General features: G+C 32.6%; 5 protein-coding genes across 27 annotated transcripts in view; 3 read left to right on the top strand and 2 right to left on the bottom strand.

Annotated features, from left to right (window-relative positions):
* LOC129793816 (arginine-glutamic acid dipeptide repeats protein) overlaps positions 1 to 6515 on the top strand; it is a 34559-nt gene extending 28044 nt beyond the window's left edge. For 10 of the 21 annotated variants that reach the window (XM_055834209.1, XM_055834206.1, XM_055834219.1 and 7 more), the window contains 7 exons: positions 304 to 384; positions 1128 to 1201; positions 1341 to 1387; positions 1472 to 1565; positions 1738 to 1832; positions 1908 to 1963; positions 3593 to 6515. In XM_055834209.1, the coding sequence (XP_055690184.1) occupies positions 304 to 384; positions 1128 to 1201; positions 1341 to 1387; positions 1472 to 1565; positions 1738 to 1832; positions 1908 to 1963; positions 3593 to 3653 (508 nt within the window). In that variant the 3' untranslated portion in view covers positions 3654 to 6515. Of the gene's footprint in view, positions 1 to 285; positions 385 to 1127; positions 1202 to 1340; positions 1388 to 1471; positions 1566 to 1737; positions 1833 to 1907; positions 2771 to 3044 lie in introns of all 21 variants that reach the window. The other 11 variants (XM_055834214.1, XM_055834211.1, XM_055834217.1 and 8 more) reach the window with 6 other exon arrangements.
* A 1759-nt stretch (positions 6516 to 8274) lies between these two features.
* Positions 8275 to 13594, top strand: LOC129793818 (uncharacterized). Of its 3 annotated transcripts, none has more exons than XM_055834227.1 (4): positions 8275 to 8635; positions 12331 to 12464; positions 12728 to 13094; positions 13160 to 13594. In XM_055834227.1, exons 2-4 carry the CDS (start codon positions 12358 to 12360, stop codon positions 13451 to 13453), a joined length of 768 nt encoding a protein of 255 aa, XP_055690202.1. In that variant the 5' UTR covers positions 8275 to 8635; positions 12331 to 12357; the 3' UTR covers positions 13454 to 13594. The 3 variants fall into 3 exon arrangements, with proteins under 3 accessions (XP_055690202.1, XP_055690201.1, XP_055690204.1); XM_055834226.1 differs by having other exon boundaries at positions 8375 to 8635; positions 12346 to 12464; XM_055834229.1 differs by lacking the exon at positions 8275 to 8635 and adding an exon at positions 9518 to 9789 and having other exon boundaries at positions 12346 to 12464.
* Positions 13595 to 14528: 934 nt separating this feature from the next.
* Positions 14529 to 15133, top strand: LOC129793048 (odorant receptor 4-like). The gene is made up of 2 exons (XM_055832594.1): positions 14529 to 14996; positions 15083 to 15133. Exons 1-2 carry the CDS (start codon positions 14529 to 14531, stop codon positions 15131 to 15133), a joined length of 519 nt encoding a protein of 172 aa, XP_055688569.1.
* Positions 15134 to 15730: 597 nt separating this feature from the next.
* On the bottom strand, positions 15731 to 17070 carry LOC129793047 (odorant receptor 85b-like). The gene is made up of 4 exons (XM_055832593.1): positions 16627 to 17070; positions 16172 to 16558; positions 15863 to 16099; positions 15731 to 15781 (listed from the first exon to the last, which is right to left on the bottom strand). Exons 1-4 carry the CDS (start codon positions 17068 to 17070, stop codon positions 15731 to 15733), a joined length of 1119 nt encoding a protein of 372 aa, XP_055688568.1.
* A 695-nt stretch (positions 17071 to 17765) lies between these two features.
* On the bottom strand, positions 17766 to 23707 carry LOC129793815 (fatty acyl-CoA reductase wat-like). Its single transcript, XM_055834204.1, has 6 exons — positions 23436 to 23707; positions 23048 to 23122; positions 19120 to 19627; positions 18936 to 19045; positions 18505 to 18794; positions 17766 to 18426 (listed from the first exon to the last, which is right to left on the bottom strand). Exons 1-6 carry the CDS (start codon positions 23446 to 23448, stop codon positions 17926 to 17928), a joined length of 1497 nt encoding a protein of 498 aa, XP_055690179.1. The 5' UTR covers positions 23449 to 23707; the 3' UTR covers positions 17766 to 17925.
* Between the last annotated feature and the right edge of the window lie 3634 nt (positions 23708 to 27341).

The following is a 27341-nucleotide window of genomic DNA, read 5'->3' as shown; positions in this document are numbered from 1 at the left end:
GAAACAAAAAAAATGATCTCTTGTGGAGAAAATGGAGACAAAAAAAACTGAAATTTAACAAAAAAAAAAAGTAGGAAAAGATGGCGAAATTGGCAAAAGAAAAAATCTCTCATTTGCTTCCTCATTTTGTGACACGTAAAAAAATAAAAGAAGAAAAGAAAAACGTTCCAACGATACACCTTCATGCAATTAAAATGTTTTCATGTGTATTAAAACATGTGTAGATGATCTCAGTGGATCGTTTATTGATATTTTACCACTTTCTGCCATCCCCTGCGCTTATAGATTAATCAACAATTTCAGAGAATTTGAAGAGTTGAAGAATCAACAAGCAGCTGCTGTGGGACCAGCTAATCCACATTGGATGGAGTTCTATCGCATGAGGTAAGATTCTCCTTTTATTTTGTACAGAAAATTAAATTTTTGTTAACACATTCAGTGTCATGATACACGATTATTTTTTACGCGTGTAATAAATTTAATAGAAAATGTATCAAAATGAAAAAGAATCTTTAACATCTACAAATGAAGAATATTCAAAAGAATAAAGTGAAATATTCTAAAAAAAACAAATCTGTTTAAATAAATTAAAACTGTTCATTTTAAATATTCCGGAACTGTCAAATGTGCGTAAAAGAAATGTCAAAAATATGAGAAAATCAAATATTTCTGTCTCTCTTTGTCACGAAGGATATTTCATAAAACGTTATGGCAAAGTAGGACTTCAACTGTTACAAAAAAATCATGAAAATACATTTAATACGTAACTTCCGGGAGCTACCGGAAAAGTAGAAAAATCTTTATATTAATTTGCATGTAAAATTCACCTCAACTTTTTCAATATTCCTAATGTTGAAGAGATAAAAGTAAAATTTTGTATTGAAAAAATTAATAATTAATCGAAGAAAATGTAAAATTCGTCTTCCGGAAGTCTTTCAGAGTCGTAAAATTTGCGTAAGAAATGTCAAGAACAAATTAAATTTTAGTTTTATCAAAATTTAATGATTTTTTTCTCAAAAACTTGAATTAATTTAAAACATTTTGACCGTTAAATCTTATCAAATTCTTAATTGTTATTTAATTAAACCTTCTAAATGATCTTTGTGCTTTACTTGTTAACACTTTAGGGGCATTCATCCGTCGCAGTTTCCACTGTATGGCAATCCAGCGGCAATATCGCAACTTGAACGTGAAAGATTAGGTAAGATGGACGTTCTATATGACTTTTGTTTAATAATAATTTGAATGGATTTAGTTTTTGTTTTAAATTCATTCAATTGGCTCTTTTTTAAGAATCCGGAGATTTTATTTTCTTCTTTTAATTTCTTCTTTGAAAATAGGTATTCCACCACCGCATCATGTAGGGCTCGATCCCAATGACCCAATGGTAAGTTCCTCCGAAGGAGTCATCCCACCTCACCGTGAACACGCTAAATGCCTTGCTAATGTGTTGCTTTCTCTCTGCCCGTAGATCCGCCTGACGGGCGAATACCATGCCCATTCGCATACACATTTGCATTTACATTCGCAACAGCAGCAAGAAGCGGCAGGATTTCAGCTACCACGTGAGTTTGTATTCGCAGATTCATCCACAAAATCTGCGGCTGAATCAAAAACACACAAAAAAAACATTTGAAGATTCTTCTTTTTTTGAAAAATTTATTTTCTCTTTTAGCAATTTCTTAATGAGTTTTAATTGTGTTTTTTTTTTGTCTCTTTTTATTTTTAATTTTACAGCGAATGTTCCACCCTATACTCGCCCGAATGTATTATTGCCTAGAGAACCACATCCTGATGTCCTTCTCCGTATGTCTTATGCTGATCAGATTCAGGTAAGAAAGGAATGATTTCTTTTTTTTTTTTTTTTTTTTTGGTAGAATTTCAGAGTTTAATGATTTTTATTTCAGGCTGCTGAATTCCAACGTCTCGATCGAGCTCATTCATTCCACGAGCAGTACTTTCGGTAAGTAAAAAGAAATTCAAAATCATTTTTACAAAACGGTGTAATAGTGTAGAAAATGTAATTGATGCCCTAACCTTGAAAATGTTTTAAAAATCTTTTTTTTATACATTTATTTAATTTTTTACTCCAAATTTAACGAATTCTAACACTAAAATTTCTCCTGAAAAGATTTTTTTATACGTTTACCCTATTTCTACGTTATTTATTAATTTTTAACTCATTTACTATACCATAACCTTAAAAATGCCTAAAATATATTTTTTTACACTTTTATTTAATTTTTTACTCCAAATCTAACAAATTCTTATATTAAAATTACTATTAAAATGAATTTTTATACATTTACCCTATTTCTACGTTATTTATTAATTTTTACCTCATTTACTATACCATAACCTTAAAAATGCCTCAAATATATATTTTTTACACTTTTATTTAATTTTTTACTTCAAATCTAACAAATTCTAATATTAAAATTGCTATTGAAACTACTTTTATGCCTTTACACCCTTTCTATGTAATTTATTAATTTTTAACTCATTTATTACACCCTAAACTACATATTTTTACTTGTAACTTACTATTAAAATTTACTACTGGACTATTGCAATTTTCAAGGTTTTTATTACACATTTAAAACATTTTTCTACATTTACGTCCTTTTTTTCTACATCCAATTCATACCCCATTTGACAACTTAGTCAGTTGTCAAATTATAACCTTAAAATCAATTTTTGAACCAATTCTGACACTTAAATATCGTTTTAATTCATTATTACTTCTTCAAAACTCTAAAATGATTTAGAGGTGTAGTTCTATGACCTCAAAAGGCATTCAAAAAGCCCGAATGCCTACCCCTTCAGCTTAGGCTGTTTTGCGTAAGAGGACTCTCTCTTCTCCCACAATGCACTGTTAGGCGTACTTTTCGAGGAAGGAGACTGACCGCCTCGGGAGGTACAAGACTTCGATAGACTCATCGAGGAGTCATTTAGCTTTAGAGTCGTGCTTGGGTACAGTGCTGGGAGTTGAGAGGGGGCGAGAGTCCTCAGACCCAGAGCCCCCAAGTCGCGATTCTACAGAGGTTACTTTTTTTTACACTTCTGCGGTATTTTTATCAAAAATTTATCAACTTTTAGTATTCCTTTAACACTTTCAACTCCATTTTTATACTTCTACTCAATTTTTATCCAAAGTAAATTAATTTTAATCTAAACTTATGTTGGACTTTTTTTTTGTACTCTCTCGTTTTTTTACACTCTACTCCATTATTTTACTCTGATACTACATCTTCAAAAACAACTCTTATTTTTGACTTAAAGACAATAGTGACTGTTTCAAAGCGATTGTCTTTTGAACGTTAATCATTTGTTTTTTTTTTTACGCTGCGGTATGATAACCTAATAAATCATTGTAGATGTTTAACTCTACAAAAAATTCTCTTTTGTAAAATAACCTTGCAACCTTAACCTTTAGTTTTGAGAAACTGAAGTAGAAAAATCTGTTTGAAAAAAAAAAAAGACTGACAATTTGACAGAACTGTGTGTTGTGTAGTTGGTAGCATTTTGTTACGTGTAATTAATTTCACCACTCACTCCTCAAACTAAACATAAAACGGTCGATCTATTGCAGACATCATGAAAGGGAAATGAAAGTAAGAGCACTGGAGGAGGCAACACGTGGAAAACACTGAATTTTTCCACACTAAAAAACAACGTTGGCAAAAAAAGCATTTTGCTTTGTTTTTTATCTACACAACATAGAGCAAGAAATTCAAAAATAAATAGTTTGTTATTTATTTTGAATTTCTGATGATGTGATAGTAAAATCTTCACATGAGAGAGAGAGAGAAAGATGGCAGCCCCCTATATATACGAATAATATCACTTTTTGTATCATAATATGAAAGAGGAATCATAGTGTCTGGCATTTTTATTTGTAAAATGAGACGTAAAAAAATAAGTATGTGTGTGTATGATGGGGTAAAAAAATGCGTGAAAAATAGTGGAAGTGTATAGAAAGGTTAGGCAGGGAGTAAAAAAAATACCATGTAATTAATTAGCTTTAGGAGGGGGATAAAAAAAAGTAGGTAACTTTTAGTGCGATTTGTGTTCCCGCGTGAAGAGTATTCAAATCGAGAAAAAGAAATTCTTTTATCAAGAGAAAGAAGTATTTTAAAAAATCAGTAAAAAAAATGAACAAGAAGTCTCGATAGAATTTTGTATATGCTTTATAAATTGATTTAGTGCGTAGCTCCACTTTGAGGGATAAAAAAGAAAAGAAAAAAATCTTTATTGACAATTAAATAACTAAATATAAATTATTACATTTCATAAAAAAAAAAATAAAACGGTAGAAGCATTAGAAAATTTAATTTACAATTTAACCACACAAAAACAGCGTGAAAGAGCAAACAACTTCAATTTTTTGATATATTGCAAATGTCAATTTAACGAAAACGTTTAAAATGACATAACGGAAAAATTACTTTCGTTCTTCAATTTCAAAAGGGAGGAATTTATGAAAATCAAAAACATTTCAAAAAGAATTATTTACTTACTACAAGAAAAATTACGTTGGATTCGATTTAAAAAAAAATGTTGACAGGCACTTTGTAATTTATTACGCGTATCTAACCTCAAAAAAAAAAACTTTACGTAGCTTGAAAAAAATTCAGTCATGTAGTAAAATACATGAGAGGTAGAAAAATACCAACAGAGTAGGAAAACCCCGAATGAGTTAACAAAAGTCAGTTTATTCAGCAAATATTTCTTTTAGGGCGCTTATAATGGACCACAACGCTATAGAATATTATTAATTAGGTAATTTTATTCGTTTTAGCAGTTTTTTATATTATTATTGTGATTGCGCTTGAACGTGTGCGCTTTTTTTAGAACAAATAAAATGTACTTTTGACCACATTTTAATTCCTCTTGATCACTTTTTTTAACGGATAATTTCAAATAAATAAATAAGCACAACTCGAAGATTATTCTTTAATTGATAAAATGTTTTTTTTTCTGAATATGTAAAGAAAATTCTTTCTTTAAAGAATAATTTCTCAAGTTCATAATGTGAAGGAAAATTCTTAAAAACTAGCAGATCGCGTATTTAATAAAATAGCTAATTTTTCTTAACAGTGATTCTCTTTTAATTTCTCCATAGAAAAATGAATAATCTCTAATTAAATCAACTTCCATAAATTATGTAGAAAATTAATTTATCAACAAGCGAGAGAATTTTTATTTAATGACGAATCCCGGAAATAAACAAAAAAAATGTAGAAAAGGCTCCTGATGATTTATTAAACCCCTAACTTAATGACGATAAAAAATGTGTTTAATAAATTATATTATTTTTTCTTTATTTAAAAAGAAAAAAAAGGATTTACTAAAATAGTACGTGAACCTCTATATATTGAAGAATGATATTAAATGTATTTTTCTATAATAAAAAAGTAATAAACTAAAGAAGAAAGTAATACATATATAGCACAAATCTCAAATTTATGAGAACAAAGGCATTTTTTTTTTCATTAAAAGAAAAGAAAAAAAACTAATTTATTATTTTAATGGGAAACTTTTGAAGGAATAATGAGAAGGAACACAACACAGAACATAGAATTTAATAAAAGAATAAAAAAGACGTGAAAAGTATGTTATTCAAAGGAACTTTACATTGACGCTACACCCACGAAATATGATGGAGTCATTAGCCAATGAAAATAGTTATAATTTTCAGTTGAAATGTAAATAAATAAGAAGAAGAATCAGAAGTTCTTTCTGATTGGTTGATAAAGCACATGTAGAATTTTCATTGGTTAATTTTCACTCGACTACTTTGTTGTCAATCATCACGGGGATGGAGCTAAGGTGTCAAGTAACATTTGAATAGACTACAGTCGATTGAAGAAAAAAAAACAATTACCTTTACAAAAGAAATGAGATAAAAGAGCAAGAAAAAAGCATAAATTAGAATTTAAGTGATGAAAGAAAAAAGAATATAAATAAAATTGTACCGAAACTGAGAATTTATATATTAAAAAGATAAAAGAAAAAAACTACAATTTTGGGTAGAAATATTTTTTGCAAATTTGCAAAAATCCTCCTTAAAAATATTATTTGTATAAATTTTATTAAATCTTTGAACAATGCAAGAAAAATCGCGCAAAATGGTTTCGTCCTCCGGAGAAGATTTTTTCATTTCTCAAAATAATTTTAAAAAATTCTCAAAAGATCAACATTGTGTTCTTTTATTCTCTTTTTTTTGTTATAAAAATCTTTTATTTTTTATTAAAAAGAATTTTAAAATCTCCCCACAAAACACTTATTTTGTGACAGGATGTTTATACATAAAACTAGAGAAAAAAATAGAAGGAAAGAAAATAAGATGAGTTTTTAATATTAATTAATTCCGATAAATCGTTCAATTTGTGTTTGAACGTGTGTAAATGATTATAAAAGAAAAAAATGGAATTTTAGAAATTTAGAAAGTAAAAAAAACATGCTCGTACATATGCAAAAAAAAACTGAATAAAAACTATTTACTCAAAGGATTTAGGAAAGTTTTTTTGATTACTTGTTCAATTTATGGACGATTTTTCTTCGTTTTCTTTTGTTTAAATTTTTCGATATCGAAAATAAGGTTTGTGTCCAGAATTAGGAAGAGCTTTCGATGTTGAAAGATTCTTGTCTCAGGTAGATACACTATTAACCCTCCGTATACTGTGAGGGGTAGGTGACCGACCCCAGAGCTATATTTTGAATAATTGCGGCTTAGTTATTAGAGGTATAGAACCAAGCTTCTGGAAATAAGTTCCTTGGTTATCTGAGAAGATTGTGTAAAAATTTGAGGTCAATCCGACCACCAGAAAAAAAGTTATTAACAAAAATGTAAGAAGAGGGAATTCAAAAATTGATGTAACGGCCAAATTTATTCCAGTTTTCTTCCATTGTCACTCTTTGTCTCTTTCTTGACGATTCTAACCTCAAAAAAATCATTACAAAAATCATCAAAAAATCCATTGAAAAATTTATTTTTGTGTTCTAAAATGGACAAAAGACTTCTTAGGGAGTACCAAAGAGTCTATTAAAGCTCAGTTGACAGAATGAATTTGTTTTTTTGTGAAAAGTTCTATGGGGTCGGTCACCTACCCCAATAGTAATGCGCGTGAGTATTTTGGTCACAGTATATGGAGGGTTAAAAAATTAATGAAGGTAAAGAAATAGATTTTATCTCATTAATTAAGCATGTTTTTTTTAATTTAGTAAAAGAAATTAAATTTATTTTTAGCTAGAACGCATTTTTTCGTATTCCGTAGATTTCAGTATATTGTGCTTGATTTACTAAAATGGTTTGTGTCTTGACTGCTCGAACGTGTAGTTGGACGTTTGAAATGTAAAGAATTATTTTTGACAATGGGTGAAATTCACCATTCAGACAGTCTTAAGAAATCTTAAGAATTCTTAAGATTTCTTAAGTTTTCTTAACTTTTCTTAACAAATCTTAAGTTTTTCTTAAGTAATCTTAAGATTTCTTAACACTGTCTGAATGGTGAATTTCACCCAATGTGTAGTGTGGAAAATGTATTTTTTAAGTAGAAAAATATTTTTAAGGAAATAATTTTAACATGGAGCCTGTATTAATAATAAATAAAAAAAAAGTTTTTTTTTTTAAATAAAAATCAATTTATTTATTTTTTTAATTAAAACGAAATAAAATGAAACGTATTATTCCTCTCTAAGATAAGAGTGAAGAAAACGAACAGAATGTTTTTAATTAATTCTTTACTTGTCAAAGATCATCTCTGACTTTCTGTAGTCGAGACTCCAATAATCCTAGACACAAATGTATCCTTACCCACTCAAAAGTATAAAGATTCTTTCGTTTACAACGTTTTGGTCTTTGATCAAACATTTTTATTCGGATTTAAATAAAAATTCTCTCAATTGATTAAATGTCCACTCTAATAATTTAAATAATTATCAATTATTAATAATATTTGTTTAAACTCCTTCACACAATGCGTCGTGAAAGTTATTTTTGTGGCTAAAATTATGAAACTTTTGCATTAGACAAAATGAGATCTTGTGAGATAAATTTGGGATCTACTCAAAAGTTAAAAGAATTTTTTGTTGGCAACGAGCATTAAAACAATGCCCTGCCCAAAATCCTTCGTGTGCCCGCAATAAAACATGCGGCGGTGTGAATGGAATATGTAATATAATAAAATTCATGGTACTTTCGGGGTGTGTAAAAGCACAAGAGTCCTATCATAGGATTCGCTCAGAAAGTGAGAGAGAAGTTGCGCTTTTGTGTTAATTTTAAAACGTACCTCGAGTGTGTATTTCAACGCGCGCGCGTCTCACAAAATGGCGTTCCGCAATTCCTGCGCAGTGCGTGCGTGAGTCAGGATTGAGGAAAAAACCATTTTGGGACAGTGGTGTGTGTGTGAAGGAACATCTCAGGTCGCATTCCCTGATGTCTCGCGGATGCTGAAGCATTCTTGCGTTTTTCACATCAGTTTCGTGCGAAGAATCTCGTGTTAAAGTGCAATTTTAGTTTAAAAATTTCGTTTTTTTCTTTGTGGTTTTGAGCACAAGAAAATTCTCATTTCCTATTCCTTTTAACTTTCCATCAGGACCTCTTCTTTTTTTTTCGTTGTTGTATTTGAAAGTAAGTTCGCGTTTATTTCGATCTCATTTTATTATGCAATTAAGTGAAAATTGTTCTCTGATGAATGCATTTGGGGTGTGTGTTTGGTTGTGAATTCACTTCCTATTCTTAGAATAAATTCATTCGCAATTTGACCCTGTGGCATACATTAAGTCATCGATTAGATCAATGACTTTTCTCAGGTGGATTTGATGCTCTTTTCAAGTGTTCTCAGTCGCTTTTGGTGAAGGAAATTTGTGCTAAAGTGATTTTTTTCTATTTTCGATTCACTTGGAAGGTCCAATCTAGTGCCTCCCATACAAATTCAAACATTTTTTTGGGTGAAAAAATCTGGTTCATGGGAAGTTTTCAAATATTTCAGTTCTAAATTGAAAATTTTTATTTATTCTTCAACAAATTTTACAACAATAAAAAAGGAAAACTATAAAGGAAATTCGTAAAGGATCAACTACAGAGACAAAACACATTTTTAGTTTAGTTCAATGTGCTCTGGGTATTAGGCGCATGAAGTCACCGCCCATGACAAATCACACGCCACTTTACGGAATGATTCTAAAAATGGGACAACAATTAAAATTAGACCAATCGAATTGTCTTCGTTGCGTGAAAATGAGGAAGTAATCAGTTTGATTGTCGATTTATCACCATGCGAAGGGTCTTGGTGAAGAATATCTGTGTTTTTGTGTTTATCTTCTGTAGTATTTTGCTGTAAGGCAGACTCTTTGAATTTTGAGGGGGGGAAAGAAGAAGAAACATTCATCATCCTTTTAATTTTGCACCGAATTAATCATCACGATTTATTTTTGTAGAATTTTTGATCATGCAATTTTTTGGCGCAGAATTTTCATTTTAATTTGAAAAATTTTCTGACTAAGAAGTATTTTTGTGTTGTGAATGATTCTCCTTTTTGGCAACATTGAAAAGATATATAATATTTTACTTTTCTCTCACGGACCTTGACATGATTGAGCAACAAGGATTATTGACTTTGTCACAGATTTTTTGAGAGGCGATTTCACGTGTCGATTGAGTCTTGGTGGATAGATACTTTTGAATAGTTTACAATTTGTGAATGTTTTGAAGATTTATCATTCAATTTTGTTATTTAGAAAATTTAAAATATTTTCTGTGAGTCCCTGAAATGGACGCTAAAGGTTAGAATAAGAGCAAAAAGAGACTTTTCTGTTTGGTTTTGAAACTTTCAACTGTTTTTGATGCTGAGGAATTGATCACAAAGTAAAATTTAGTGTTTTAAACCACTCAGGTTTGATTTTCTTTCATCATTTCGCATAATATTTTTTTTTTCGGATGACAATTTTGAAGCTTCCGGAAAAAATCGAATTTGGCTTCCGGATTGAAAAATCATGCAAACGAATTTTTTAAATGATCTGTAAGTAATGAAAAAATAGATTTTCATTGCAATCAATCAATTTTCCATAATTGAATGTTAATCATGGGCGGTCAGAGTGTCTGAAAAGTCACATCCGGAAGGTATTTGGCTATTTGTCCTGAAACTACTTCACAAAAATTCAACAAAATAGAAGATATTTCTCTGACTTTGAATTTTTTGTCAATATTTCTATGAAATTTAAAGTTCTTTTCATTCAAAATTGCCCAAAATACATAAAGTATTAAGTTTCAAATGAAATACAATAGCAGTAGCTTTTAAGTACGACCACAGAGCATCAATGTACTTGCAGATTTTTTCAATGAAAACTTCTTGATTTATTGTGGGTGATGCTTCTTCATAAAGGTTTATTTTCTTCATTTCCCTTCAAAAGCTTTCTTCTCTACCTTGGCTTCCTCAAATCCGTTAATACGGCTACGAAGGTCTTTGATTTGTCATTTGGTTTTGATGAATAAGATTTGGGGGTGAAGTGAAGGAGTTTTTTCTGAGCTTTCGATGAGTTATTGCGGAGGATAAGAAAGCTTAATTTTGTTTAATACTCAAAATGAATTAATGCGCGCGCGAAAAGAAACTATCACAGTAAGGTTAGCACATCAAGGAGGGAAGAGAGAGGGAGAGTTTTTGGTGTATTTGAGAATTATTTTGTGGATGTTGGCGCGTGAATTTCTAAAATTAATCAATCCGTTGACGCAACTAAAAAGTTTTTCTTCCTCCCAATGTATTTTCCCTCCACCCACCTAATTTCGTCTCTCATACAGTTTGTAAAGAAAAAAATTCATCCCATTCTATGTGAAAGATTTCTTTTTTTTTAATTTTAAATGTTTAGAAGAGAATGTATAAAAGCTCCTCTATCCGTCAATTGATATCATTTTTGACTCTGTGGCTCGTTTTTTTTCTTCTTTTTTTATATAATAAAATAGAGAAAATTTTCTATGGTGGATCCTCGCACGTTGTTTATAATATTATTCTCAACAAACCGCCGGGTGTGTGTTGTGAGAAAACCCAAAAATACATTATGTGCCATTATTTTGTAGCAAAAAAAAAGTTTCAAATTGAAAAGGTCGAAACGATAGATAGACAGTCTCTGCTCTACAGAATTATTATTTTTTCTCATTGAATTTAGTGAGAAATAAAAGAGAAATTCCCTGAGAATTCAAATGAAAAGTTTTTGGATGAATTTTGGAGGATTTTCCGGCGTTTTTATTATGCTAATTCAATGGTTAATTACTCTACTTTTAGAGAAAATTCTCAATTATTTTTTCCTGGTATATTTTACAACTTATTTCCACGATTAAATTCAAGGGAAATTCCAAGAAAAGGTGTTTATTCATCCATGTATGAAAATTTCCATCATTCGTGCATCAATTGATACTCATTTGATTTTTTAGAGTGTCAAAAATAAATAATAAATCGTCAAGGAACCTTGCTATTAAGCCAACAGAAATAATCAAAAAATGTGTCTCCATTTTACATTTTTATCCCTTTAAATCTTCCAAGAACTCCGAAATTAAGAATCATTTTTTTTAAAACAAATAAAAATAGGTCAGATCTTTGATGTTCTAGGCCTAGAGTTTCTAATTATGAAATTATAAAATTAAGGATAAGAAAAAATAATTTAAAAAATTAGATTTGTCTCCAGAACAAAAAAACAATAAAATTTCAGTGATTTTATGACCGGAAAAATCCATGAAACTTTTAATTAGAAATCTGAGGAATTTTGAAGATTTTCCCGAGAGAAAAAATCTTTCATTAAATTAAATCATTTTATTGAGTTTTTAGAGACAGAAAGTCTTTGAAATTCTTGAAAAAAAAATTAATGATAATCTTATATTGAAATTATAGAAATTGTTAAAGAATTTTTTTTTTAAATTATAAAACTGATCAGATTTTTTTATATATGCTAGGCCTGGATTTTGTAGTTAAATTTAAGAACAAGAAATAAGAATTGAAAAAAAGAATATTTCTGTCTAAAAAATCCACGAAATTTCGATCAATGAATTCCACAAAAATTCAATGCATAAAATCTACAAAATTTTAAGTTTCAGTGAGTTTTAAAGATTTTCTTATGGGATGAATAAACTCCTTTTAAGGGAGAAAATACGTTTTTTTTTTCTTTGAAAGAATCACCAGAGAGTAAACCCACAAACCCTTGTGCGTCTATGTGAATTATATATTGGCCATTTTGGTTGGTTGATTGTTAAATGTGTCGTCAGGGAACAATTTTAGCTGCTTTGTGTTTGTTTGTTTGTTTGTTTATGTGTGTGAATTTGAAGTATTAAATAAGCAGCATTTTTGGTGATAGAATTTTGCAAAAATGACGGGTCGCCCAAGGAGAACACGTCTCTATGATTGCAATTACAACATTGGTCAGAGCTACTATCGTCCTACAATTGATCAGCTTGACCGTAAACTCTACAGACGGTAAGTTTTTACTTTTTTTTATCAATTTATTTTGTAAATAAAAAACTTGATGTGATTTTTTAATGATTCTTCGATTTTTTCAATATTGAATTAATTCATTTCTTTTTGTTGCATTGATTTCTGACTAAGCCCTTTCCCCGCCTAATAATTACGGTACCTGAAGAAGGAGAGAAAAATCTCCGAAAAAATAATCACATCAAGTCTTTTATTGCAAAAAAAATTGCGCGGGAAATTGTAATTAGAATTCTTTATTGCTGCTGTAGGTCAGAACCAGCTGGGGATCACATATTGAAGCCCCGTACGGACATTGATGATTTCTTTGATCAGGATTTGAAGACAGCACGACGTCGTGCTGAGAAAGTCATTGCGGAGGATGGAATTTTCGATTCGAAGAACCTTAAATTGGGTAAGGCCTTGCCCACGGCTGAGGATGACTTCAGTGAGGAGATGCAGTCAACATTGAGCCGAATCCGTGCCAGCAAGAAACTCCTCACGGCTGGGGATGATGACATTGATGACACACTGGCCACAATGAAGCGTCGCGCCAAGTTGGATTTAGGGGAGAAGTTGCTGGATTTGTCTGGGGAGGATGAGGCAGTTGGTGGGACAATTCGTCGTAGGGCGTTGAAAGTAAGGAAAGGGAGGAAAGTTTGGGAAGGAAATGAAGGGAATTCACATTCTCGCATGCTTTGTAGATGGTCTCCAGGTCAGCAGTTGATGATAGCAACTACAATGCGAGGGATTTGACAAAATGGACAGCCCTTGAGGATGATTCAGCGCATTCAGCTGCAGCTCTGCGTGCGAAAGCAACCAAAGCTCGTCTTGCGGACATTGAATCGGAAATGTTTGATCGCTCAGAGAGGCAGGCAGCACGTGAAAGACGAGTGGCGAATATGAAGAAAGTTCTTGCTGAAAATGACGATGAATTCACGCACTCGGCAAAAGCACTCACCCTATCGTCAAAAGCTGAAAAGAAAGTTACTTTCTAGGACTTTTTTCTTTTCATTGTGGGGGAGGATTTCCTTCCCAGAAAAAAAAAGTTTATTTGTTATCCAAAAAAATCGTGTGAAAAGATTAAAAAAAACAATCTCCTTCTAAAAAATAATAAATAAAAGCTTCTGCGAAATTGATTTTGTTTTTTTTTTCTCTTTAATTGATTAATTTCTTCACGTGCCCTTTATTCATTTAAAAATAATTTTGATTTATTTTTAAAAGAAACTCCAAAGAATTTATTCTTGGAGCTCTTTCTTTGGGTACTATTTTTGAATAAATTATTCACCGCCTGAGAATTCAGTGGGCGTCTCCTGGTGAAATAATTAATAAATCATTAGGAAGCACGCGTAAATGGCTTATATAAAAATCCAGGAGTTGGATGGACACGCAGAAGTCTTAAGGAAAAAAATGAATGAAGTTCAGCGAGAATATCGACGCCATTATAAGCTTCTTCGGGTTCTCATCACAACCTTTAGGTTGGATTTCGTCCCAGCATCATGGCTACCACTGAGGATTCTTCGCTTGAGCCTCATCCCCATGATGAGCGCGATTAACTTCACGTGCCTTCTGTGGCTGCTTGGGCAGAGTTTCAACGAGGGGGACATGGTAACGTTCTCGTACGGAGCAATTTGGGTTTCAGCCACATTGCAGTCTGTTGTGAAAGCTCTTACGGGGATTTACTACAAAGAGGACTACTTTGAGTGCTTCAATGCGGCTGAAGAGCTAACCCGGAGGGGCTTTGATGAGTCTGTCAAGGATTCTGTGAGGAAAATCCTTGCAGAAACCATCAAACTCACCAAGATTATTGTTTCAGCTCAGGGATTAATCTTTCACGCCACGGCTTTTCTTCTTGCTGTAAGTTTAATGATAAAAACAACGATAAAATCAAAGAGATAATGAACACAACATTCCCCTTTCCTGCTATAGTTCTACGCAATAAGTACTGATCGTATCTACCCTCTGATGTATCACATCCCCTTTATTAGTCCAGCGGGGAATCATACATTTCAGTGGATTGGAATCCTTCTGGACCTCTACACTGTTCTCGGTGGGGATTTTCTCTTCATAACAATGGCTCTGCAATTTCGTGGGGAGTTGGCGATCATCAGGGAACTTCTGGGTAGTGCAACAGGCGCAACAGGCAGCAAATTCCTCCATCAAGTTCATCAAATGCACATAGACGCTCTGCGGAGGCTTCGTACTTTTCACAGGATCTACTATCATCTCACATTCCTCCAGATGATCTCAAGTTTCCTCCTTATTTGCCTGACAACCTTCATGATTCGTTTTCACGATGTACAGGTGTGGGCGTACGCTGTACTCCTCTGTGGGCTAATGCAGATTTTCTTTCTCTGCCTCATTGGGGATATTTTGTTTGAGAAGGCCAGTTTAATCAGCACAGCACTGTATTTGACTAAATGGTACGAAATGAAATTGGAGGATCAAGGAAGACTCCTCATTATGATTGCCATGGCACAGAAGCCTTATGGCATAAAGGCAGCAGGACTTGTTGATGTGTCCTTCTTTACTTTCATTGAGGTTTGTACATTTGCAGACTCTTTCTTTTTTTTTTTTAGAAAAGCTTTTGCGGCTTTTTGAAGCTTTTGCTTTCTTTTTCTTTGCAGATTATCAAACTTTCAGTGTCTTACTGCGCAATTCTTTTCACATTAGTTTGAGGAAAAAAATCTTTTGAGGATTTTGTAAAATATTCATGAAATAAATTATTCAAAAATTCTCCATTGTTTTATTGATTTTAATAAAGAAAAGAATAAAAATTTAATTAATAGGTCAAGAAATTTCTTTTCAATTTATTGAATAAATTTTTCTTAACACATTTGGTGATTTTTTACACCTGTATTTCTTTACATTGTGTATTTTATTACGCAGCGAAAATCAAGTAAAATTAATAAATAATTAACTTTTAAACATAACCGAAGAACCGTTGAATATTTTGAAATTACATTCCTTTACATTACTTCTATTAAATTACACCTCACGTAGAAAAGGAAAACCCAGCTGGTCAATAGTTCTCTTATTTTCTTTATACGTTATCGAGATTTCTACCAAGTAGGATAATTTTCCCTAAAGAATAAATTCTTGACAATAAAAGGATTTTTTTATTATTCCATTCAACTTACCTATTTTTAATCAACAATTTTGACTTTTTCTGAACATTCTTTTTTTTTTTAGTTTAAATAATAGTCTGAAGAGTAATTAAATCAATTTAATACACCTTTAGACACGCCTTTTTTGCTTAGCAAGGTATACCTTCTTTAAGCAACTGTGAATAAAATAGCGCAGTAGGATACAGAAAGTTTGATAATCTGCAAAGAAAAGGAAAGTAAAAGCTTCAAAAAGCCGCAAAAGCTTTTCTAAAAAAAAAGAAAGAGTCTGCAAAGACAAACCTCAATGAAAGTGAAGAAGGACACATCAACTAGTCCTGCTGCCTTTATGCCATAAGGCTTCTGTGCCATGGCAATCATGATGAGGAGTCTTCCTTGATCCTCCAATTCCATTTCGTACCATTTAGTCAAATACAGTGCAGTGCTAATTAAACTGGCCTTCTCAAACAAAATATCCCCAATTAAGCAGAGGAAGAATGTCTGCATTAGCCCACAGAGGAGTACAGCATAAGCCCAGGCCTTGAAAGAACCCCCAAAAAAAGGTCTTTAAAAACTTCTTTCATCCTTCAAAAAAACAATCTTCAAAATCACCTGAAGGTCATGGAAACGAATCATGAAGGTCGTCAAGCAAATGAGGAAAAAGCTGGAGACTATTTGGAGGAATGTGAGAAAGTAGTAGACATTCTGGAACGTTCCCAACTTCTTGAGGATACGCAGGTGCATCTTGTAGATCATCCTCAGGAGGTGAATGTTATCCTTGACGAATTGACTGTCATCGAAGCAGAGAATAATCTCAGCAATGATGAGAAGCTCCCCGCGGAAAAACAACGCAAGAGCAATGAAGATGAAGTCTCCAGCCAAGACGGTGTACAGGATGAGCCAGGCACCGTAGAGTTGAAAGGAAAAATTTCCCCACCACGAGAAGACGGGCAGGTAGTAGCCAAGAGGTTGTCCTTTGGGCGAATTCATTCCATTCATCTGCAAAAAAGGCACAAAATGAAGGAATCTAAATGGCTTCCAGAAGGTCCCAGCCATTAAATACAAACCACAAGAAGGAACACCGTGGAATTGAAGATGACTGTGATGGAGAAATGGCAGATTTTGGTCAGGGTGAGTGTCTCCTTGAGGATTTTCTTGACAATCACATCGACAACAGTGTCAAAATGCGTCTTAACAATCTCCTCAATGCCCGCGAAGAAGATGAGAAATTGTTCTTTGTAGTAAATTGCCGTGATGGTCTTAATGAAGGCCTGAAGGCTGCCTGAAAACCAAATTGTCCCAAAAGAGAAGGTCACCATGTCACCCTCCAGCATCACATAGTACAGCATATGCGATGTTGCGACAAAATGAAAGGCAGCCAAGGCTGGGTAGAAGGACATCCGGATGTGTCGTAGAAGAAAGCAATTAATGGGGAGAAAATCAAATCGAAGGAAAGTGATGATGAACCTGAGGAAGCGATAGTAGCGACTATATTCACTCACGAGCGTCATCCTGGCTAGAGAACTTTCAACAATCAAATAGTTTCCTCAAAAGCTTCTTCCTTTTATAATGAGGATGAAAAATGAGGTGAAAGGAGGATTTTTGGGGAGGAGATTTCTTCGAAGTATCACCTCAAATGAGCTTTAACGCCCCTTTCTTGTTCTCTATTATTTTATTCCCAATTGAGGGGTAGTTTAATTGATTTTCTCTTGAATTATTTATTTCCTGCTTGACTAAGGGTTTTTCTACATTTTAAAAAGATTATTTTGTTTAGTCTGAGAAGAGTTGTGGCTTCGTGAATTCAGTGGGAAAATAAGACTAACTTTATTCGGAAAAGTTAGCCAAGAAGACTATTAAACAGTGAAGAAGACACCAAGAAGGTGAGGGCTACATTGTAAAAACGGCTAAGTCGGTTCGGAGCTCATACAAAGTTAGCCGGTTTTACAATGTAGCCCTTGAAGGGCTGATTCATCGTCTTCTTGGTTTAAGCTTCTGGATGAACTTAGTCCTATTCAGGCCAGTCTGGCTTCTTTACTGTCTCAAGAATCGTTAAAAATGTAATCAGACTTAAATTGCCTACAAAACAAGTTGTTTTGATGTAAAGATCTTATTCCTACATCCTCAAAGTTCTCCTACTTTTACTAATTCGCTGATTTGTTGATTAGAACTTCTGAAAAGAAGGAATCTTCAAAGAAACAGCTAGATGTTTAACCCCAAGATTAATTTATTTTGTAAAAACCAAGTTTAATTTAACAAGGATTAGTCGTTGCCTAGGCCCCAACCGTTGCACTCCTGATGATTGATTTGGGAGCAAGAGAGGAGAGACTTTAAAACAAAACAGTTGGGGGTACAGGTGGGCACACAGACTACGTGGAGGGCAGGAGGAGTTTCATGAGTAGTAGGGTAACGAGCATTCCTAGGACGGCATAGAGTGTGTAAACGAGGAAGTAGTGCATGACTTTGAAGCGTTGCTGTCGCTTCTTTGCCGCTTTAATGGTTGACAGAGGATCCTTAAGGAGGTACTGCCGTGTACCCTCAACACTGTCCTTAATGTAGCTGCTCCAATTGAGTTTAGCCATGTCAAAGTAGAAAATCTCCTTATCACGGGCACTTAGGTTCTCCCACAGGGCCTCCATGTTCGTGCTGGTGAAGGTGAACTTTGTGTGCGTGAAGAATAAGATGGCATCGCTGAATTTCTTAACTTTCCTGTAAATATCCACCATTTTGGGGCGTTTCCCCACAAGTCGGAAACAAATATCCATAAAAAAGGCCGGTAGGGTATGGTAGAGAAACCACAGAAGACTGAAGATTAAATGAGAGTCTGTCACGGTGAATACTGTGTACCAAATACTCTTAAGTGTTGGAACCTGAAAGAAAATTTAAAAAAAGAAAAGAAAATGTTTAGTAGCTGACTACAGGAGCTTAAAGGGTCAGTTTTGTCCTACTTGTGATCCATACGACCAGGCGTAGTCTATGTACTGTCTCCAACGAATTTTATTCTCTGCCGTTGTTACAAAATTCACAATTGGTACTTCTTTGTGTTCACGCGTTGCCCTATCTTTGGCACACACAAGAATGGCATTCACGCACATATCTACGGGTACAAGTTCGGCTTTGTTATCCCTGTGCACGTGACATACGTGAATTAGTCCAGCACCTACGCCAACAACCATTCCCGTTGGCCCGTACAGATTATCAATCCATCCTGCGATTGGTTCTTTCGCCGTAGGCAGAACTGGAATAACAAAAAGAAAAGTTCGTTATTTCCGTTGAATTTTGAAGTATTTCAAAAATTTGTAAAGAGACATTTCGTGGCTGCTTAGGATCTTCATCAGGCACTAAATTGTGAGGAAAATGAAAATTTCTCAAATCTTACCAATTGCTGGTCTCACAATGGCAACTGGAAGTCCTTTGGAGTCTGTTCTAATGAGATCCTCAGCTAGGGCTTTTGTGTAGGTGTAGGTGTTGGGCCAGCTCTTTGAATGTCTGCAGAAAACGATAAAATAATTAGTAATAAATACTCGAAAGCTTTCTGGGCATAAAGTCCCTCCAAAACTTACTCGCTCCCAATCCTCTCGAGGGTCTCATCGTCTAAGCCTTCGTACGTTTTGAGGGCTTCAGCTCCAGTAATGGGGTACGTGTAGAATTTCTCATCAATATCAGGTCTATTGCAATTCGCATAGGCCGTTGAAACGTGCACAACGGCCTTGAGGTGCTCAATTCCGCGGCAAAGTTCAAGAATTTCTTTCGTACCCCTCACATTGATCCCCATGGCAATGTTGAGTTTCTCATCGAAGCGCACAGTGGCTGCTACGTGGAATACCACGTTGACTGACTTGCAAATTACCTCGCGATCGTGTGCAGAGATCCCGAGGCCAGGTAGGGCACAATCTCCGGCAATTGGGTGGATTTTGTGGCGAAATTTTGGGTTGTGCTGCCGTAGGCGATCGTACAGGACGTCATCGAAGAGATCCTCAGCCCGTGTGTGGATATCCTTGCCTTTCTTGCTTCGTATTAAAAGGTAAATTGTGTCGATCTGGCATGTCCGCAGCAGCTTCTCCATGATTACTTTTGTGTGAAAGAAAATAAAGGAAATAAATTAAACAGAGTAAAAGTTTTAAATGATTTATTTGCAAAAATAAATTCTTTTATATCCCCTCAAAATTCTCTATTTTATATTAAAAAAAAACTCTTTCCAACATCTATGATTGAAATTCATGAAAGAATCGCACCTGACAATCTTTATTCACTAATATTTAGGAGAAAACACGTCTTCTAAACACGCCATATATTGCATTAATTACTTCTGATAAAAATTATTGGAGAATAAATTAATGTGGAGGCCAATTTAGTCAAGTTTCACGTTTTACAGTCAAAAAAAAAATCAAAGAAGAAATTTTTCATTCGCACACATTTAGGAGTTTATTCATTTTGAGGTATTTATTAAAATTTTTGCTAAAAGATTCAAATCAGAAGTAGAAAATCTTGTAAAACAACAATAAAGGACAGAGATGTCGAGATTTATGAAAATTGAGATTCTACGAGAGCATATTAACGGTTATTGAATTAGTTGGTATACCACAATCGTGGCATACCAAGTATTTGAATTTGCAACTTTTATATGAAATTTTAACGTTTGACGTTTTTTTCTAACGTTTGATGTCTTAGAAGGAATTATAAGTGTTGACGTTGTTTTTTTTATACCGTTTAACACTTATTTCCTAACATTTGACACTCGAAAAAGAGTGTTTTATAGCTTTTTCTGATCTTTTTTTTCTTACTTTTGATGTTTTTTTTTCTAACGCCTAGAGTCCTTAAGGAATTTCTAACGTTTGACATTTATTTGTGACTTTTGACGTTTTAATGCTTCTGGCTTGTTTTTTGTTTAACGTTTGATAGTTTCTAAACATTTGAAATTTATCAAATGTTTGATGTTGCTTTTATAACGTTAGAAATATTTTTTTATTAATTTAATTTTTTAGTCTGGAATCACTTCTTTACACGCTAAAATATCTTTTAGAAGTGTTTAAATACTAAAATGCTTTCCTTGACTACGCCACTGTGTTTAACAGAGCATTGAAGCATTTGCTTCATACACAAAAATTACATTGAGGGTGTAGTTTATGCATTTTTGTGCTAATTATTTTCTAATTTTATTTATTATTTATTTTTTTTTATTTGTATAAAAGTGAATAAAAATTCTTTCTGGACTTTTTATGTGTTTTTTGACATTTTACTTATATTCAACAAAAAAAAATATGTCGTAAGAGCGACAAAATGAATAAACTCCTTTTGTTTCTCTTTAATTAATGCAGCAAATCCCGCCCCTTCGTTTTTTTGTAACCACTCTTTCAAAACATTTTTGCACTCACTGCTCAAAAAGGTTCATTGTATAGTTCACTCACTGTTATCTCAGAAGAGACAGAGAGAGAGAGAGAGAACTTATTTAAAAGAAATTTTCATTAAAAATAAAATTATTTCCTCTATTTATGTCTAAACAAAAAAGTTTTCCTCCAAAAAAACAAGATTAACTTCATTGCATATGCAAAATATTTGATGCAAAAAAAAATGAGAAGGAAAACGTGGCCAGACGATTAGTCATGGGCCCGGCACAACTCTAACAAACTGCGAGAAGAAGTTAAGAAGAGAGAAAAAAAACTCGTTGATAAATAATCACCAAATTTGGGAAGCCCTCGTGTAATAAATTAAGAACAGCGTGTCACCCAAATTTTGGGTCTTTTCGAATCTTTCTTGCCATTTTAATGTTCTTTTTCAAATATTCACAGTGACGGAGAGACTCATCGATTAGGAGTCTCTCTCTCAATGTGATCTGCATAGAGTTTTGGAAAGTCCACCAAAAATCCCCCACCTTTTGATTTATAAGTATTTTTTCCATCAATTAAAATTCACCTTCTTGCCCCAAAAACCCCGAAAGTTACAAGATCAAATTTTTTTTATAATGATTTCTATTTAATTTTTATTTTATTCTTTTTTTGTTGCAATAAATGCCAACATAATCCGCCATTTTTTGAATTACAATACATAATAATAAAAAAAATGAATATGAATTAGATGTTGTGCATTAGCTCAACTTTCATTTTATGCATATTTAATGGAGTCTTTTTGTGCCAAAAATAAAAGCTTTGAAGTGACGAGACATACGGGGCAGCTTTTTTTTTTTTGATAAAAAATGGAGTCTTTTGTCGTCTAAAAAAATTTACATTTTTCTGAATTTTCAACTTTTCCGGCGCGGCAAAGTTCAAGGATTTTTTGCGTGAAGTGATTTCAGGAAGTTCTTCACAGAGCGAGGGAATCACGTTTTGTTTGTGCGAAAAAAAAATAAAATTTAGCAAATTATTTTTTTTGCTGAAGAGTTAGGGAACACGCTTATTGTCCTCCAAAAGATGTCATACAGGAAGAAGAAAAGAGATGAAGATGGAAAATTTTTTAATGCATTGGTCCATAAAATACTTTGAAATTAATTTTAGTTTGGTAGGTATAATATGGGTGCTATCGGTTTATGTGAGATTAATTTATGAAACGACATTTTTATGTAAATGCAAAAATCTTAAATATAGGGTAAGAGTTTCGGATATAAGACACTTTGTTTTAATTAAGAAAAAAATACATTTTGGAGTTTATTTCGTAATTTTTAGAACAAATTTCTGCATTTTTCCGTAACTTTTTGTTGGCGATAAAATCGTGTTTTTCACGTTTTATTTTTCTTTTGAGCAATTGTCAAAGATGATTTGACGAATTTTAGCATATTGTTTTAAATTTCGGAGCGTTTTTAATGAATTTTAAGGAATTAGTCACATTTTGTGAAATTTTTAACGTTTTTTTCTCATCACCGACTCCGAACAATATGAATAACACTCTTTCCGTAGCTTTATTGGTTTTTTTTTTTTAAACTTTTTCTGTGAATTATTCGTGAGTTTTTGTAACTTCTTTTGCGTCTCACTCACATTTAATCGAATTCTTTATGTTTTAATTGCTTTTAGTTAAATTTGAAAGGTGATTTTTGAACTTTTTGAGCACATTTTGCACGTTATTATCACATTGTGGGTGTACTAATCACACTTTACGTATTAATTTCGTTGAATTTTACGCATTTTACTCACTTTCAACTACTTTTTATGCATTCTGTTGTTGATGCCTTTATATTTATCCAAATTAATAATTTTTTTCCCTAAATATTCCGTGTTTTCACGAAATTTTCTCAAAGATTCCGAATATCTGTGTTATATTCGAATGTATCCGGAATATTTTTACATTCAAACTAACTCTCCTTAAAGATATCTCTATATGGCGTTGATCTGTGATAAGAAAAAGCTCAATTTCGCATATTTTTTGACCGTTTGTACAACTGAAGTCAAACTAAAACGAGGCCTGTTCAAAGTGTCCCCATATTGGACACACCTACCCTATACATGTAGGTAATTTTATATGTGATTTTTCATTTATTTGATCTGCTCTGGTGAGTCTTACTTTTGCCAAGGAATCCAGTGCCTCCCGTCATGAAGATACTCTTCCCATTGTAGAATTTTTGTACGGCAGTTTCGTCTGCAAACAAAATCAGTACATATAGATTTAAGAATTTGAAGTAAAAAAAAATATTCACAGGCTCGTTAATTGAATTTGAGAAGTACATAGAAGAGTGAGGAGAGAGAGAGAAAAAAAAAAGACTTTTTGGCGGGAAAAAGCACACAAAGTGGGAGGGGGGAGACTCGTTGAAATGTATTGAATAAAAAAATATCACTTCAATGCTATCCACAAAGTCAATTGTTGGAAGTACGCGCGGTGTTAGATCATGCCAAATGCGTCACAAGGTTTGCGAACATAATATTCTTGTTCTCAATACCCTTTAGTAACGTACCCAAATTCTCCATGATTCACAATGTTTTTCCCGCGTAAAAAATATTCCTTAAAAATCCTTTTCTTTTTTGGGAAGAAAATTTACTTCTTCAGTCCTTGTTCCACTTTATTTGTTCACGCGCGTGCACCTTCGTACAATTACTCAAAAGTGTTGTCGTGCACGCGATCACGATGATGGAGGTGTGTGTTACTCTTCGACTTTTAAAGCTCTTGCGGAGACGAGAGAGAGTGTGTGAGAAAAGCGACCGCGATTGATTGATTCTCGAGACAAACTGATTCTCCAGGTGAAGCGGGTGAGTTTGTGGCAGAGTTTTCGCGAGATGTTGTTGGCTGGAGGTGCGGGGAGATGGGAGAGGTGAGAGAGGAAGAGTTTAAGCCACAGCATCGAGAGATTTGTTCTCGCCAATGTCACATTCATGTGAATTGACGCAGCGTCTTAGAAAAATATTGACACAGCACATGGAAACTCATCTTCACCCACTTGGCCCCATCTATATGCATACTCATGCTGACCATACGATTACCCCCCCCCGAAAAAATTTCCCAAAGTCCGTGTTTGGCACGTGCACACACCAATCAATGTAAGATCAATTATTATATTGAGTGTCTTTTTAATAAACTCCTCGCGCGGGCGTGTGAAGCTCAAAAGAATATTGATTTATTTGAAGCTTTTTTTATATATTAAGTTTTTGAAGTTTTTGGGAGCTTTATTTTGAAAAAAAAAAATTAAGCTCATTATCAAATTAAAGAGCTTGAAAAATCAGTTCAAAGCACTATAGTGAGGCTGCTACACAACGAACAATCTGAAAGATTCTTGAACGAAGGACTTGTCTTGATTTTCCATAGAGAAACATTAAAGTGCAGGTACTTCAAATACAATTTCATTAACAAATCCAATGATGATCATTTGAGTGAAGCTCCCACTAAAAGAGAGGCTCTTAACCCCGACTTTGAGTCTTTTTCAGGAAAGGAATTAAAAGAAAATTAGGAAATGAAAAGTTAAACTTTACAAAAGAACTCATACTACGAATTAAAAACTTCAGACGACCGTGATTTGTAAGTTTATTAACACTTTAAGCACATTTTATATTAAGAAGATTTGACCATATAATAAGGCTAAAATATAAGGTTATACTTACTTGAGGAATCTGAAGACTTTAGGTTCATCCGGAAGCGTCCAGTCCGTCTAGTTAGTGGCAAAGATCGGCAGAATCGCAAAAATTAGTTCTAACTTCAACTTACCTTGATTTTAACAACATAAATTCTTTAAATTCCATAACCTTTTTCGTTTTCTTAAAAAAAAAAAACTTTCTTAATCCGGAAGTTTAGTTTCATATTTTGTGGAAGAAAAATATAGAATGAAAAATTTTTATTAGTTGCTAATATTTCCATAATGGCATGATATTATCCCCTTAACCGTCAGATTATTAACAAAAACATACACATAATTCTTATCAGGGCATCCGGTAAGAGACAGATTATCCGGGAGTTACCTAACACAGGAATATCTACTTGGAAACATTTCTCAAGGATTTTTCAAGAAAGAATAGGCTCTCATTGGCTAAATTCACAGAGAATTGTAAAATTCCAGGCGAACTTTGATACAAGAATTCATAGGTTTTTAATAAAGCCTAATTGGGTTTAAAAGAAAATGGCTCTTATTTACGATTTCAATAAATTATTTGTTACAAAAAAAAAGTTTATTATCTATAGGTATTTTATAACATCTGTTGCGAAGTACCTTCAATGCGTCTTTAATTTAAATTATTTGATTTTATGATATGTTAGTAAAATATAAATATAAATTAATGTCCATTAAAATGATATAAGTTTTTGTTTTTAGAATCTACGATAAAGATAAAACATTAAAATTGAATAAAACGTTTCAAGCATTAAAAGGAAATAAAGGAAAAATTGATACGCCTAGAGACAAATAATTTAATAAAAATTCATAAAACCTGCCAGGTGATAAGACGTTTTAGTTGATTTTTTGCAAAGAGAAATTAAATTTCATTAATTATTCTAGTAATAGAATTGAATGACTTTACAGAAAATGTTAAATTACTTCCAAGCGTATTAAATAAGTAAAAAAAACTTTATTAACTTTGAAAGAAAACCGTAATAATAAGTTGGAGATTGGCGTCGATTCGGTCTGAAAAATAAAACCTGTTTTTTCAGTTTAAAATTTGAAAATTTTTTAATTAGAACTTAATAGCTGAGACATTTTGTGATATATAAAAGCTTAAAAGAATTCTTTTAATAAGTTCTTTTATTTAAAAATCGACCTATTTTAGATGATTCGGTTCGTTATGTAGGGCTGCCACTGTATTTGTTTGTAGTAGAATGTATCTCAAGGAATTCATTGAACTTACATAAATTATGTAGAAGCTTAATTTTCTTTTATTATTTAATTGTTGATTAATTAAGGGAAATATTTAGTTTATTTTTGAGAATAAAAACTTTATTATTTGAATTTATAATACAAAAAATTAGAAACTTTTATTGAATATGTAGGTGATATTAAATTAAATTAATTTGTTTCTATGCATTTTACTTGGTAACTAAACATCATAAATTTAATGACTTGTAGACAGAATTTTAGGTTGCAAAAAAGGAAAAAGAAAAGTCATTGGTTAACCTTTGCTGCTGCCTTAAAAAGAGCAGTGATCTCTTACTTTTCTTCTCTCTTAATTAACTTTAATTTTTTTTAAACAACTACCTCGCAAATATTCTTAAATTTAATGAGTGTTGTTACAGAATTTATTTAAGAAAAAAACGTAAAAACATCCTAATTAAGATTTATTTATTGAAGAAAAGAGAGAAACTTTGCCAAAAATTTCCACAAAAATCATTAAAGAAGAAGGCAAAATATTCATAACGAATGAAAGACAATTTGTAATATTTGTAATACTTTTTCTGTTCTGAAGAGATCCAACCAAAATATTCTTTTGTTGTGCAGAATGTCTTTGACTCGATCAAGGTTCATCTTCAACGCAACAAACAACTCACTTAAAAGAAAAAAAATCGGAAGGATCCAAAGAAGAAGGTTCAAAGCTCTCCAACACCATATTTTTCATCAAATTATTTCTCCATCAAAAGAATTAAATGCTTCAGCGTGAATAATTGGAGGAAAATCATTCACTGATCTTCTTATTTTTGTGTTCATTAAAATGATGCGAATTTTTTTTATTTTTAGCACATAAACTGTTTAATGATTAACGAGCACGTGAATAAATATTGAAGTCATAAAGTTTTTTTTTATGGTTTTCTTGTGACCAAAATGCACTACAACATTTTAATTAAAGCTGCCAATTTATTCTCTTGGTTGTTCTCGTAATTAATTTAACGGCATTTGTAGGAATTTTATTTTTCTTTTCTCTAAAATTAGTTTTATTCATTTTTCTTTTGAAAGAAAATCATTTTTATATGGCTTTTTTTAGAGAATGTAGTTAAATTAATTATTTTACATTCAGAGTAGAGCCTGCAGAAGCCTCAAAATAAGACGAAATGTCAAAATTAAAGCGGAAAAGCACAAAAGGAGCTTTTATTGAGCTTTTCAACGCCTACTCTATTTGTTATTAATTGAATAAATTAAATCAAATCAAACATTGTTTACCGCATTTTCCATAACTGTTTGTAACGTATTTTCCCAAGCTCTTACGTAAGTAAGTTAATTAATAAATATAGATGCTGGTGAGATATTTTCTTGAGAATTATTCTCTTCTCAATTCTAGAGCATCTATTGAATTTAAATTTTTCTACATAAAATCTAGAAATGTATAATTTTAAGATCTTACTGCTGCTGCTGTAGCATTGACTTAGAAAAAAAAAGAGAAACAAGCTTCTGCACCTGAGCACCTGACTGACTGAAGAAACGCCCCATTTGATGGGAGAGGTGCTGTGCAAG

This window comes from Lutzomyia longipalpis, chromosome 3, assembly GCF_024334085.1.
Source record: "Lutzomyia longipalpis isolate SR_M1_2022 chromosome 3, ASM2433408v1".
NCBI classification, from domain to species: domain Eukaryota; kingdom Metazoa; phylum Arthropoda; class Insecta; order Diptera; family Psychodidae; genus Lutzomyia; species Lutzomyia longipalpis.
Note: the sequence above shows the minus strand (reverse complement) of the source record. Positions and strands in the feature narration are given on the sequence as shown.

Coding starts and splice junctions, on each gene's coding strand:
- LOC129793047 (XM_055832593.1), bottom strand. CDS start 17,070: ATGACGCTCGTGAGTGAATATAGTCGCTACTATCGCTTCCTCAGGTTC. Junction 16,559..16,626: donor CCACGGTGTTCCTTCTTGTG/GTTTGTATTTAA, acceptor CCTTTTTTGCAG/ATGAATGGAATGAATTCGCC. Junction 16,100..16,171: donor TTCGTTTCCATGACCTTCAG/GTGATTTTGAAG, acceptor GGTTCTTTCAAG/GCCTGGGCTTATGCTGTACT.
- LOC129793815 (XM_055834204.1), bottom strand. Junction 19,628..23,047: donor CACTGGATTCCTTGGCAAAA/GTAAGACTCACC, acceptor TTCACACAAAAG/TAATCATGGAGAAGCTGCTG. Junction 18,427..18,504: donor CCTGGTCGTATGGATCACAA/GTAGGACAAAAC, acceptor ATTTTCTTTCAG/GTTCCAACACTTAAGAGTAT.
- LOC129793048 (XM_055832594.1), top strand. CDS start 14,529: ATGGCTCTGCAATTTCGTGGGGAGTTGGCGATCATCAGGGAACTTCTG. Junction 14,997..15,082: donor CCTTCTTTACTTTCATTGAG/GTTTGTACATTT, acceptor TTTTCTTTGCAG/ATTATCAAACTTTCAGTGTC.
- LOC129793818 (XM_055834227.1), top strand. CDS start 12,358: ATGACGGGTCGCCCAAGGAGAACACGTCTCTATGATTGCAATTACAAC. Junction 12,465..12,727: donor GACCGTAAACTCTACAGACG/GTAAGTTTTTAC, acceptor TTGCTGCTGTAG/GTCAGAACCAGCTGGGGATC. Junction 13,095..13,159: donor TTCGTCGTAGGGCGTTGAAA/GTAAGGAAAGGG, acceptor CATGCTTTGTAG/ATGGTCTCCAGGTCAGCAGT.